The sequence below is a fragment of the Pseudopipra pipra genome, chromosome 3 (genome assembly GCF_036250125.1).
Source record: "Pseudopipra pipra isolate bDixPip1 chromosome 3, bDixPip1.hap1, whole genome shotgun sequence".
In the NCBI taxonomy this organism is placed as follows: domain Eukaryota; kingdom Metazoa; phylum Chordata; class Aves; order Passeriformes; family Pipridae; genus Pseudopipra; species Pseudopipra pipra.
In genome coordinates this window covers 115742172-115755479 of record NC_087551.1, presented here as the reverse complement: position 1 = coordinate 115755479, position 13308 = coordinate 115742172, and the positions used below count along the sequence as shown (strand labels likewise).

The window sequence follows — 13308 nt, the reverse complement described above, 5'->3', positions numbered from 1 at the left end:
GTTGGGGACATCCCTGTGGAGGTGTTGGGGACATCCCTGTGAAGGATTTGGGGACATCCTTCTGGAGGAGTTTGGGACATCCCTTTAAAGGATTTGGGGACATCCTTCTGGAGGAGTTGGGGACATCCCTGTGAAGGAGTTGGGGACATCCCTGTGAAGGATTTGGGGACATCCTTCTGGAGGAGTTTGGGACATCCCTGTGGAGGTGCTGGGGACATCCCTGTGGAGGAGTTGGGGACATCCCTGTGAAGGATTTGGGGACATCCCTGTGAAGGATTTAGGGACATCCTTCTGGAGGAGTTGGGGACATCCCTTTAAAGGATTTGGGGACATCCCTGTGGAGGTGTTGGGGACATCCCTGTGGAGGTGTTGGGGACATCCTTCTGGAGGGGTTGGGGACATCCCTGTGGAGGTGTTGGGGACATCCCTGTGAAGGATTTAGGGACATCCCTCTGGAGGTTTTGGGGACATCCCTGTGGAGGTGCTGGGGACATCCCTGTGAAGGATTTGGGGACATCCCTGTGGAGGTGCTGGGGACATCCCTTTAAAGGATTTGGGGACATCCTTCTGGAGGAGTTGGGGACATCCCTGTGAAGGAGTTGGGGACATCCCTGTGAAGGAGTTGGGGACATCCTTTGTCACACTCTCTTTACTTTCTCTCTCTACCTCCCCCCTTTTCCCTTCCCATCCCATCCCATCCCATCTATCCCTTCCCATCCCATCCCATCCCAGTTCCAGGATGTTCCATCCCTAGCGCTCCGGCCGTGCTCAGGATGTCGGCCCTTCCCGAGCCGTCGGGAAGCGGCTCCGGACGCGGCGTCTCCCCGGACGCGGATCCCTGGGCGGGAACGGGACCGGGGCCGGGGATGGAGGCGGGAGCGGGTCCGGAGGCGTCCAAGGAGGGGCAGGAGGAGCAGGAGGAGACGCGGATCCTCAAGGTTTGCTTCTACAGCAACAGCTTCAACATGGGCAAGAACTTCAAGCTGGTCAAGTGCGCCGTGAGCACCGAGATCCGGGTGCGTGGGGCTGGGAATGGGCGGGAATTCGGGGTGGGAATGCGGGATTGGGCTCTTCCAGCGTGTTTCCAGCGGAGCAGGAGTTCCCAGAGCTCTCTGGGCTGGGAATGTGGGGTTTTTCCATCCTGGGAATGTGGGGCTTTTCCAACATGGGAATGTGGGACTTTTCCATCCTGGAAAGGTGGCTCTGGGCTGGGAATGTGGTGCCTAAAAGGGCTCCAGGAGAGCTGGAGAGGGACTTGGGATCAGGGCCTGGAATGACAGGCCCCAGGGAATGGATCCCAGTGGGAAAGGGGAGATTTGGGGGGAGATTGGGAAGGGATTCCTGGCTGGGAGGGTGGGGAGGGGCTGGGCTGGAATTCCCAGAGAAGCTGTGGCTGCCCCTGGATCCCTGGGAGTGTCCAAGGCTGGGCTGGATCCCCTGGGATGTTGGGAGGTGTCGGGGTTGGTACGGGATGAGCTTTAAGGTCCCTTCCCACCCAACCCATTCCGTCAGGAGGTGATCCGGTCGATCCTGCTGAGCGGTCGGATCGGGCCGGACATCCGGTTATCCCGGTGCTACGGACTGAGGCTCAAACACGTCAAATCCGACGAGATCCATTGGCTGCACCCGGAGCTGACGGTGGGAGAGGTGCAGGACAGGTACGAGTGTCTGCACCTGGAGGCCGAGTGGAGGTAGGAGACACCCCTCCCATTCCCAAAATCCAGCTGGGATGGACCCCCTGGGATAGGGAAGGACATGGAATGAGGGGGTTTGGCGGCTCTGCTGCTTCCAGGTACGACCTGCAGATCCGGTACCTTCCCGAGGATTTCCTGGAGCGCTTCCAGGAGGACAGGACCACCCTGCTCTACTTCTACCAGCAGGTCCGGGGGGGAACCCGGGGCTCTTCCCATCCCACCCAGCCCCAAATCCCGGAGGGTGTAACCTCCTATCTGGCCCCAAAAATGGGATTCCCGAGAGCCCCCAGGGTTTGTCACCCCAGGGTTTGTCACCTGAGAGCCCCCAGGGTTTGTCACCCCAGGATTTGTCACCCCAGGGTTTGTCACCCCAGAGCCCCCAGGGTTTGTCACCGAGAGCCCCCAGGGTTTGTCACCCCAGGGTTTGTCACCCAGAGCCCCCAGGGTTTGTCACCCCAGGGTTTGTCACCCAGGGTTTGTCACCCCAGGGTTTGTCACCCGAGAGCCCCCAGGGTTTGTCACCCAGAGCCCCCAGGGTTTGTCACCCAGGGTTTGTCACCCCAGGGTTTGTCACCCAGAGCCCCCAGGGTTTGTCACCCCAGGGTTTGTCACCCGAGGGCCGTCACCCCCGGGGAGGGGGGGGAAGGGTCCCATCCCGCTGCTGGATCTGGGAATGTCTGTGAGGGGGTGGAAGGGTGTGGATGCTGCCACCATCCTTGTCACCATCCCTGTCACCCTCCCCTGTCACCCTCTCTGTCACCATCCCTGCCACCCTCCCCTGTCACCCTCCCCTGTCACCCTCCCCTGTCACCCTTCCCTGAGCCCTTCCCTGTCACCATCCGTGTCACCCTCCCCTGTCACCATCCCTGTCACCCTCCCTGTCACTCCTTCACCACCCCGTGTCCCCTCTGTCCCCTTCCCTGTATCCCGGGGTGTCCCTGCCCATGCCCCCACTGTCCCGTCCCCGCTGTCCCCACTGTCCCCACTGTCCCTTCCCCGTGTCCCCGCTGTCCCCGCTGTCCCTGCCCATGTCCCTGCTGTCCCTTCCCCGTGTCCCCTCTGTCCCTGCCCGTGTCCCCACTGTCCCCTAACGGTGTCCCTGCTCTCCCTGCCCATGTCCCGGGGTGTCCCTGCCCATGTCCCTGCTGTCCCTGACGGTGTCCCCGCTGTCCCTGCCCCATGTCCCCGCTGTCCCTGCCGCATGTCCCCGCTGTCCCTTCCCATGTCCCCTCTGTCTCCTTCCCCGTGTCCCTGCTCTCCCTGTCCGTGTCCCCGCTGTCCCCTTCCCTGTATCCCCACTGTCCCTGCCCGTGTCCCCTCTGTCCCTGCCCATGTCCCTGCTGTCCTCGCTGTTCCTACCCGTGTCCCTTCTGTCCCCTTCCCCGTGTCCCTGCTCTCCCTGCCCGTGTCCCCTCTGTCCCCGCTGTCCCTGCCCCGTGTCCCCGCTGTCCCTACCCATGTCCCCACTGTCCCTGCCCATGTCCCCTCTGTCCCTGCCCATGTCCCCTCTGTCCCCTGACGGTGTCCCCGCTGTCCCCTGACGGTGTCCCCTTGTCCCTGACGGTGTCCCCTCAGCTCCGCAGTGAGTACATGCAGAACTACGCCAGCAAGGTGAGCGAGGGCATGGCCCTGCAGCTCGGCTGCCTCGAGCTCAGGTACGGCCCCTGGCCCCAAATGTCCCCCCCGTGTCCCTCCGTGTCCCCTCCATGTCCCCCCATGTCCCTCCATCCCTCTGTCCCCTGCCACGTCTGTCCCTCTGCGTCCCTTCGTGTCCCTCTGTCCCTCAGTGTCTCCTTCTCTCCTTCCCTCTGTCCCCTCCCCCAGGTACATCCCTCCATCCCTTCTGTCCCCTCTGTCCTTCTGTCCCTCTGTCCCCGTGTCCCTCCATCCCTCTGTCCCCCCCCAAGTACATCCCTCCTGTCCCTTCCTGTCCCCTCTGTCCCTCTGTCCCCTCCCAGGTCTGTCCCTGTCCCTCTGTCCCCTCCCAGGTGTGTCCCTCTGTCCCTGTGTCCCCTCCCAAGTATGTCCCTGTGTCCCTCTGTCCCCTCCCAGGTGTGTCCCTGTGTCCCTCTGTCCCTTCCCAGGTCTGTCCCTCTGTCCCCTGCCAGGTGTGTCCCTGTGTCCCTCTGTCCCTTCCCAGGTCTGTCCCTCTGTCCCCTGCCAGGTCTGTCCCTGTCCCTCTGTCCCCTGCTAGGTCTGTCCCTCTGTCCCCTCCCAGGTGTGTCCCTGTCCCTCTGTCCCCTCCCAGGTCTGTTCCTGTGTCCCTGTGTCCCCTCTGTCCCTCTGTCCCCCCCCCAGGTCTGTCCCTGTGTCCCTCTGTCCCCTCCCAGGTCTGTCCCTCTGTCCCCTCTCAGGTCTGTCCCTCTGTCCCCTCCCAGGTCTGTCCCTGTGTCCCTCTGTCGCTGTGGGAGGGCAGGGGAGGGCTCTGGGATCGGGATCTGGGGGACAGGAGGGACTGTCCCGCTCTGCCAGAGGTGGCAGGGGGACAGCAGGGGACAGGGGGCCCTGTTTGGTGTCCCTGTCCTGGGGACACCCCTGTCCCTGTGTGATGTCCCTGTCTGATGTCCCTGTCCTGGGGACACCCCTGTCCCTGTGTGATGTCCCTGTCTGATGTCCCTGTCCTGGGGACACCCCTGTCCCTGTGTGATGTCCCTGTGTGAGGTCCCTGTGTGATGTCCCTATCCCTGTGTGATGTCCCTGTCCCTGTCCCTGTGTGATGTCCCTGTCCCTGTGTGATGTCCCTGTCCCTGTGTGATGTCCCTACCCCTGTTTGATGTCCCTGTCCTGGGGACACCCCTGTCCCTGTTTGATGTCCCTGTCCTGGGGTTCAGAGGAGTCCCTGTCTGATGTCCCTGTCCCTGTTTGATGTCCCTGTTTGATGTCCCTGTCCTGGGGGTTCAGGGGTCCCTGTTTGCTGTCCCTGTCCCTGTGTGATGTCCCCATCCCTGTCCCCGTGTGATGTCCCTGTCCCTGTGTGATGTCCCTGTCCCTGTGTGACGTCCCTGTCCCTGTCCCTGTCCCCGTGTGATGTCCCTGTGTGATGTCCCTGTCCATGTCCCTGTCCCTGTGCAACGTCCCTGTCCCTGTCCCCGTGTGATGTCCCTGTGTGATGTCCCTGTCCATGTCCCTGTCCCTGTGCAACGTCCCTGTCCCAGTCCCCATCCCTGTCCCCGTGTGATGTCCCCATCCCTGTCCCTGTGTGATGTCCCTGTCCCTGTGTGACGTCCCTGTCCCTGTGTGATGTCCCCATCCCTGTCCCCGTGTGATGTCCCTGTCCCTGTCCCTGTTCCCATCCCCGTCCCCGTGTGACGTCCCTGTTCCCGTTCCCGCAGGAGGTTCTACAAGGACATGCCCCACAACGCGCTGGACAAGAAATCCAACTTCGAGTTCCTGGAGTGAGTCCAGCCCGGGATCCTTCATCCCATCCCGGCGCTCCCGGGGGGGCTGGGAATGTGCCCGTGGCCTTCCTCATCCTCCCAGAGCTCCTCAGCCTCCTCATCCTCCTGCTGCTCCTCATCCTCCCACGGCTCCTCATCCTCCCAGAGCTCCTCAGCCTCCTCATCCTCCTGCTGCTCCTCATCCTCCCACGGCTCCTCATCCTCCCAGAGCTCCTCAGCCTCCCCCAGCTCACCATCTTCCTCATCCTCCTCATCCTCCCATGACTCCTCATCCTCCCAGAGCTCCTCATCCTCCCTCAGCTCACCATCTTCCTCATCCTCCTCATCCTCCCATGACTCCTCATCCTCCCAGAGCTCCTCATCCTCCTCAGCCTCCCCCAGCTCACCATCTTCCTCATCCTCCTCATCCTCCCATGACTCCTCATCCTCCCACAGCTCCTCATGCTCCCACAGCTCTCCATCTTCCTCATCCTCCTGCGGCTCCTCATCCTTCTCATCCTCCTCCTCCTCATCATCCTCCTACAGCTCTTCATCCTCCTCATCCTCCCACAGCTCCTCGCCTTCCTCATCCTCCCACGGCTCTTCATCCTCCTGCAGCTCCTCATCCTCCTCATCCTCCCACAGCTCCTCATCCTCCTCATCCTCCTCATCCTCCTCATCCTCCTCATCCTCCTCATCCTTCTCATCCTCCCACAGCTCCTCACCTTCTTCATCCTCCCATGGCTCTTCATCCTCCTGCAGCTCCTCATCGTCCTCATCCTCCTCATCCTCCTCATCCTCCCACAGCTCTTCATCCTCCTCATCTTCCTCATCCTCCTCATCCTCCCATGTATCCTCATCCTCTTCACCTTCCTCATCCTCCCACATCTCTCCATCCTCCCCATCCCCCCACAGCTCCTCATCCTCTTCATCCTCCTCATCTTTCCACAATTCCTCATCCTCCTCATCCTCCCACAGCTCCTCATCCTCCTCATCTTTCCACAATTCCTCATCCTCCCCATCCCCCCACAGCTCCTCATCCTCTTCATCCTCCTCGTCTTTCCACAATTCCTCATCCTCCCCATCCCCCCACAGCTCCTCATCCTCCTCATCCTCCTCATCTTTCCACAATTCCTCATCCTCCTCATCCTCCCACAGCTCCTCATCCTCCTCATCTTTCCACAATTCCTCATCCTCCTCATCCTCCTCATCCTCCTCATCCTCCCACAGCTCTTCATCCTCCTCACCCTCCTCATCCTCCCACAGCTCTTCATCCTCCTCACCCTCCTCATCCTCCTCACCCTCCTCATCCTCCCACAGCTCCTCACCCTCCTCTCCCTCCTCATCCTCCCACAGCTCTTCATCCTCCTCATCCTCCCCATCCTCCTCATCCTCCCACAGCTCCTCACCTTCCTCATCCTCCCATGGCTCTTCATCCTCCTGCAGCTCCTCATCCTCCTCATCCTCCCCATCCTCCTCATCCTCCCGCAGCTCCTCATCCTCCTCATCTTCCTCATCCTCCTCATCCTTCTCATCCTCCCACAGCTCCTCATCCTCCTCATCCTCCTCATCCTCCTCATCCTTCTCATCCTCCCACAGCTCCTCATCCTCCTCATCCTCCTCATCCTCCCACAGCTCCTCATCCTCCTCATCCTCCCATGACTCCTCATCCTCCTCATCCTCCTCATCCTCCTCATCCTCCTCATCCTTCTCATCCTTCTCATCCTCCCCATCTTCCCCATCTTCCTCACCCTCCTCATCCTCCCCATCCTCCCACATCCCTCCATCTTCCTCATCCTCCTCACGCTCCCCCTCCCGGGGGGCGGGCACTGAGCCCCTTCCCTGGGTGTCCCCTCTCCCCCCGCTGACATTCCCGGGATTCTGTGCCCCGCAGGAAGGAGGTGGGGCTGGATCTCTTCTTCCCCAGCCAGATGCTGGAGAACCTCAAGGTGAGTCCACGCATGTCCGTGTGTCCATGTGTGTCCGTGTGTCCGTGTGTCCGTGTGTGTCCGTGTGTGTCCGTGTGTCCGTGTGTCCGTGTGTCCATGTGTGTCTGTGTGTCCATGTGTGTCCATGTGTGTCCGTGTGTCCGTGTGTCCATGTGTGTCTGTGTGTCCGTGTGTCCGTGTGTCCATGTGTGTCTGTGTGTCCGTGTGTCCATGTGTGTCCGTGTGTCCATGTGTGTCTGTGTGTCTGTGTGTCCGTGTGTCCGTGTGTCCGTGTGTCCGTGTGTCCGTGTGTCCATGTGTGTCCATGTGTCCATGTGTGTCCGTGTGTCCGTGTGTCCATGTGTGTCTGTGTGTCCGTGTGTCCGTGTGTCCATGTGTGTCCGTGTGTCCATGTGTGTCTGTGTGTCCGTGTGTCCATGTGTGTCCGTGTGTCCATGTGTGTCTGTGTGTCCGTGTGTCCATGTGTGTCCATGTGTCCATGTGTGTCTGTGTGTCCGTGTGTCCACGTGTGCGTCCACGTGTGTTCACACGTGTCCATGTATACATGTGTCCATGTGTCCGTGTGTCCATGTGTCCATGTGTGTCCGTATGTATCCGTGTGTCCACATGTGTCCGTGTGTCCACGTGTGTCCACATGTGTCCACGTGTGTCCACGTGTGTCCACGTGTGTACAGGTGTCCATGTGTCCAAGTGTGTCCAAGTGTGTCCAAGTGTGTCCATGTGTGTCCATGTGTCCACGTGTGTCCGTGTGTGCCCGTGTGTGCCCGTGTGTGCCCGTGTGTGTCCGTGTGTGCCTGTGTGTGTCCGTGTGTGTCCGTGTGTGTCCATGTGTGTCCATGTGTCCACGTGTGTCCATGTGTCCATGTGTGTCCATGTGTGTCTGTGTGTCCATGTGTGTACAGGTGTCCATGTGTCCACGTGTGTCCATGTGTGTTTACATGTGTCTATGTATATGTGTGTCCATGTGTCCGTGTGTCCATGTGTGTCCGTGTGCCCCCTGATCCCAATGCACCCCCTGATCCTGATCTGTTCCCTGATCCCGATGAACCCCCGATCCCAATCCGTTCCCTGATCCCAATGCTCCCCCTGATCCCAATGCGCTCCCTGATCCTGATGTACTCCCTCATCCCGATCCATCCCCTGATCCCGATGCTCTCCCTGATCCCGACACTCTCCCTGATCCCATCGCTCTCCCTGATCCCGATGTGCTCCCTCATCCCGATCCGTTCCCTGATCCCAACGCTCTCCCTGATCCCGATCCATTCCCTGATCCCGATCCATTCCCTGATCCCGATACTCTCCCTGATCCCAATGCTCTCCCTGATCCCGATGCTCTCCCTGATCCCGATGCTCTCCCTGATCCCGCTCCATTCCCCGATCCCGATGCTCTCCCCGATCCCGACTCTCTCCCTGATCCCGATGCTCCCCCTGATCCCGACACTCTCCCTGATCCCAATGATCCCCCTGATCCCGCTCAGTTCCCCGATCCGGACGCTGTCCCTGATCCCGATCCATTCCCTGATCCCGACGCTCTCCCTGATCCTGCTCCATTCCCTGATCCCGATGCTCTCCCTGATCCCAATGCTCTCCCTGATCCCAATGCTCTCCCTGATCCCGATGCTCTCCCTGATCCCGCTCCATTCCCCGATCCCGATGCTCTCCCCGATCCCGACTCTCTCCCTGATCCCGATGATCCCCCTGATCCCGCTCCATTCCCTGATCCCGACGCTCTCCCTGATCCCGACGCTCTCCCTGATCCCGCTCCGTTCCCCGATCCTGACGCTGTCCCTGATCCCGCTCCGTCCCCGTGTTCCCGGCAGCCGCGGCAGCTGCGGAAGATGATCCAGCAGACGTTCCAGCAGTACGCGCTGCTGCGGGAGGAGGAGTGTGTCCTCAAATTCCTGCACACCCTCGCGGCCTTCGCCCCCATCGACCAGGAGAGATTCCAGTGCCAGCTCGTCGTGCGTCCCACGGCGGGGCGGGGACGGGAGCCGGGAGGCGGGATTTGGGGGGATTTGGGGTGCGGGATGTGGGATGTGGGATGTGGGGTGTGGGATGTGGGATGTGGAATGTGGGATGTGGGATGGGGAGGAGGGATGTGGGATGTGGGATTTGGGATGTGGGATGGGGATGTGGGATGTGGGATGTGGGATGGGGATGGGATGGGAATGGGATGGGGATGTGGGATGGGGATGTGGGATTTGGGATGTGGGATGGGGATGGGGATGTGGGATGGGGATGTGGGATGAGGGATGTGGGATGGGGATGTGGGATGTGGGATGGGGATGTGGGATTTGGGATGTGGGATGGGGATGGGGATGTGGGATGGGGATGTGGGATGTGGGATGGGGATGTGGGATGCGGGATGTGGGATTTGGGATGTGGGATTTGGGATGGGGATGTGTTTGTGGGATGGGGATGTGGGATGTGGGATGTGGGACGGGGATGTGGGACGGGGATGTGGGATGTGGGATGTGGGATGGGGACAGGATGGGAATGGGATGGGGATGTGGGAAGTGGGAAGTGGGATGGGGATGTGGGGTGTGGGATGGGGATGTGGGATGTGGGAAGGGATTGGTTGGGGTGGGTGGGTGGGATGGGGTGGGATGGATGGGATGGATGGGTGGGATGGGATGGGATGGGATGGGATGGGATGGGATGGGATGGGATGAGATGGGATGAATGGGATGGGATGGGATGGGATGGGATGGGATGGGATGGGATGGAAGGGATGGGATGGATGGGATGGGATGGGATGGGATGGGATGGGATGGGATGGGATGGGATGGGATGGAAGGGATGGGATGGAAGGGATGGGATGGGATGGGATTGATGTGATGGGGTGGGATGGAAGGGATGGGATGGGATGAGATGGGATGGGGTGGGATGGGATGGGATGGGATGGGATGGATGGGATGGAAGGGATGGGATGGGATGAGATGGGATGGGATGGGATGGGATGGGATGGGATGGGATGGGATGGATGGGATGGAAGGGATGGGATGGGATGGATGGGATGGAAGGGATGGGATGGGATGAGATGGGATGGGATGGGATGGGATGGGATGGGATGGGATGGGATGGGATGTTATGGGATGGGATGGGATGAGGATGGGCTGGGCTGAGCCGGGCTGTGTCTCCCGGGCTGTCCCTCATCCCCCTCCCGGTCCCTCCGGCCCCGCAGCAAGGCTGGAACATCTCGGTGGATCTGGTGATCGGCCCCAGGGGCATCCGGCAGGTCACCGGCACGGACACCAAGGTGGGGGCAATTCCCGGGATCGGGGCAATTCCTGGGATTCCTGCTCCGGAACCGCGGCTTGAATCCCACGCTGGGGCTCTTCCCCCCCATTCCCAGCCCACCTGCCTGGCGGAATTCCGGGACATCACGTCCATCCGGTGCTCGGGGACGGAGGAGGGTCGGGCTCTGCTGCACCTGGGGCTCAGCGGGACCCCCCCGGTGAGGATCCCGGGAATCCCGGGAATGCCGGGAGGGAGGGGAGGGATCAGGGGAATCCCGGGAATGCCGGGCGGGAGGGAAATGATCAGGGATCAACCCCCCCCCAGTGAGGATCGGGGGAATGCCGGGAATGCCGGGCGGGAGGGCAGGGATCGAGGGGAATCCCGGGAATGCCGGGTGCGAGGGGAGGGGTCAGGGATCCCCCCTCGGTGAGGATTGGCGGGAATCCTGGGAATGCCGGGTGGGAGGGGAGGGGTCAGGGATCCCCCCCGGTGAGGATTGGCAGGAATCCCGGGAATGCCGGGTGGGAGGGGAGGGGTCAGGGGGATCCCGGGAATGCCGGGTGGGAGGGGGAGGGGTCAGGGATCCTCCCCCGGTGAGGATTGGCAGGAATCCCGGGAATGCCGAGTGGGAGGGGAGGGGTCAGGGGGATCCGGGAATGCCGGGTGGGAGGGGAATGATCAGGGATCCCCCGCCCGCCCCCCGTGAGGATCGGAGGAATCCCGGGAATGCCGGGAGGGAGGGCAGGGATGGGAGATTCTCCCCCGGTGAGGATCACGGGAATCCCGGGAATGCCGGGCGGGAGGGGAGGGGTCAGGGATCCCCCCCTCGGTGAGGATTGGCGGGAATCCCGGGAATGCCGGGCGGGAGGGGAGGGATGGAGGATCCCCCTCCCTGTGAGGATTGGGGGAATCCCGGGAATGCCGGGTGGGAGGGGAGGGATGGGGGATCCCCTCTGGTGAGGATCGGGGGAATCCCGGGAATGCCGGGCGGGAGGGGAGGGATGGGGGATCCCCCCCCGGAGAGGATCGGGGGAATCCTGGGAATGCCGGGCGGGAGGGGAGGGATGGGGAATCCCCCCCCGGAGAGGATCGGGGGAATCCCGGGAATGCCGGGCGGGAGGGGAGGGATGGGGAATCCCCCCCCGGAGAGGATCGGGGGAATCCCAGGAATGCCGGGCAGGAGGGGAAGGATGGGGGGGGGAATCCCGAGAATGCCGGGCAGGAGGGATCAGGATCCCTGTGGATCCAGCGGGATCGGGGGATGGCTCCGTCTCCAGCCCTGCCGGAGTGGGGAACGTCTCCCAAAATCCTATTCCCGGGATTGAGCCCTTCCGTGTTGTCCCGGGAGTCTTGGGATGGTGGGAAGGATGGCAGTGGGAAATCTGGGATGGGGAGACCTCCCTGTCCTTCCCTGGGCTCATCCATTCCCGTCATTCCCGGTTTTCCCAAGTCCCTGAGCATCCAGACGGCGTCTCTGGCCGAGGCGGAGAACATGGCCGAGCTCATCGACGGGTACTGCCGGATCCAGCGGGACACGGACACATCCCTGCTCCTCAGGAAAGGTGGGATGGGCTGGGAAGGGGGTGGGATGGGGTGGGATGGATGGGATGGGATGGGATGGGAGGGGATGGATGGGATGGGATGGGATGGGGTAGAAGAGAGATGGGATGGAGATGAGATGGAGTGGGAATGGGGTGGGATGGAGTGGAATGGGGTTGGGAATGGGGTTGGGAATGGGGATGGGATGGAGGGGAATGGGGTGGGGATGGGATGGGATGGAGTGGGATGGGATGGAGATGGGATGGAGTGGAATGGGGTGGGGATGGGGTGGAATGGAGATGGGATGGAGTGGGAATGGAGATGGAATGGAGATGGGAATGGGATGGAAAGGGATGGGATGGAGTGGAATGGGGTGGGGATGGGAATGGGAGGGATGGGATGGAGTGGAATGGGGTGGGGATGGGAATGGGATGGGAATGGGATGGATGGGATGGGATGGAGTGGGAATGGGGTAGAAGGGAGATGGGATGGAGATGAGATGGAGTGGGATGGAGTGGGAATGGGGTGGGATGGAGTGGAATGGGGTTGGGAATGGGGATGGGATGGAATGGAGATGGGACGGAGTGGAATGGGGTTGTGATGGAGTGGAATGGAGATGGGATGAAGTGGAATGGGATGGGAATGGGGTGGGAATGGGGTGGAAGGGAGATTGGATGGAGTGGAATGGGGTGGGATGGAGTGGGGTGGTAATGGGATGGAAGGGAGATTGGATAGAGTGGAATGGGATGGGAATGGAGATGGGATGGGGTGGAATGGGGGTGGGGATGGGATGAGATGGAGATGGGATGGAGGTTGGATGGAGAGGAATGGGATGGGATGGAGTGGGAATGGGGTGGGAAAGGAGTGGAATGGGATGGAATGGAGCAGAATGGAGTGGGATGGGATGGGATGGAGTGGAAAGGGGTGGGATGGGAAGGAAGGGGGTCAGATGGGATGGAGTTGAGCGGGATAGGGAATGGGATGGCATTACATGGCTATGGGGTGGATGTGATGGGAATGGGGTGGACGGGATGTGATGGGAATGGGGTTGGGATAGGCATGGGATGGGATGCAGTTGGAATGGTGTGGGAATGGGGTTGGGATGTGATGGGGATGGGGATGGGATGGGATGGGATGGGGATGGGATGGGATGCAGTTGGAATAGCATGGGAATGGGGTTGGGATGTGATGGGGATGGGATGAGATGCAGTTGGAATGGCATGGGAATGGGGTTGCGATGGGATGGAATGGGATGGGATGCAGTTGGGATGGCATGGGAATGGGGTTGGGATGTGATGGGATGGGGATGGGATGGGATGGAGTTGGAATGGAGACAGGGATTGGGATGTGGATAAGGCTGGGCTGGGAATGGGGCTGGGACAGCAGGATCCCTCCCAGAGCCCCCCCCAGCCCTTTTCCATTCCCACCATTCCCACCATTCCCACCATCCCCACCATTCCCACCATTCCCACTGCATGTGTGGGGAGGGGGGGGGCCCTGGAGACCCCA

At 61.3% G+C, this 13308-nt stretch overlaps 1 protein-coding gene across 1 annotated transcript in view; it reads left to right on the top strand.

Moving 5' to 3' along the window:
* Positions 1–732: 732 nt before the first annotated feature.
* The window catches only part of PTK2B (protein tyrosine kinase 2 beta), a gene marked incomplete at its 3' end in the record, with an annotated part of 33945 nt that continues 21369 nt past the window's right edge, over positions 733–13308 (top strand). The window contains 10 exon segments of the mRNA XM_064651255.1: positions 733–1016; positions 1513–1691; positions 1793–1880; positions 3270–3349; positions 5027–5089; positions 6966–7020; positions 8841–8981; positions 10205–10279; positions 10376–10477; positions 11711–11822. Of these exon segments, the coding sequence (XP_064507325.1) occupies positions 774–1016; positions 1513–1691; positions 1793–1880; positions 3270–3349; positions 5027–5089; positions 6966–7020; positions 8841–8981; positions 10205–10279; positions 10376–10477; positions 11711–11822 (1138 nt within the window).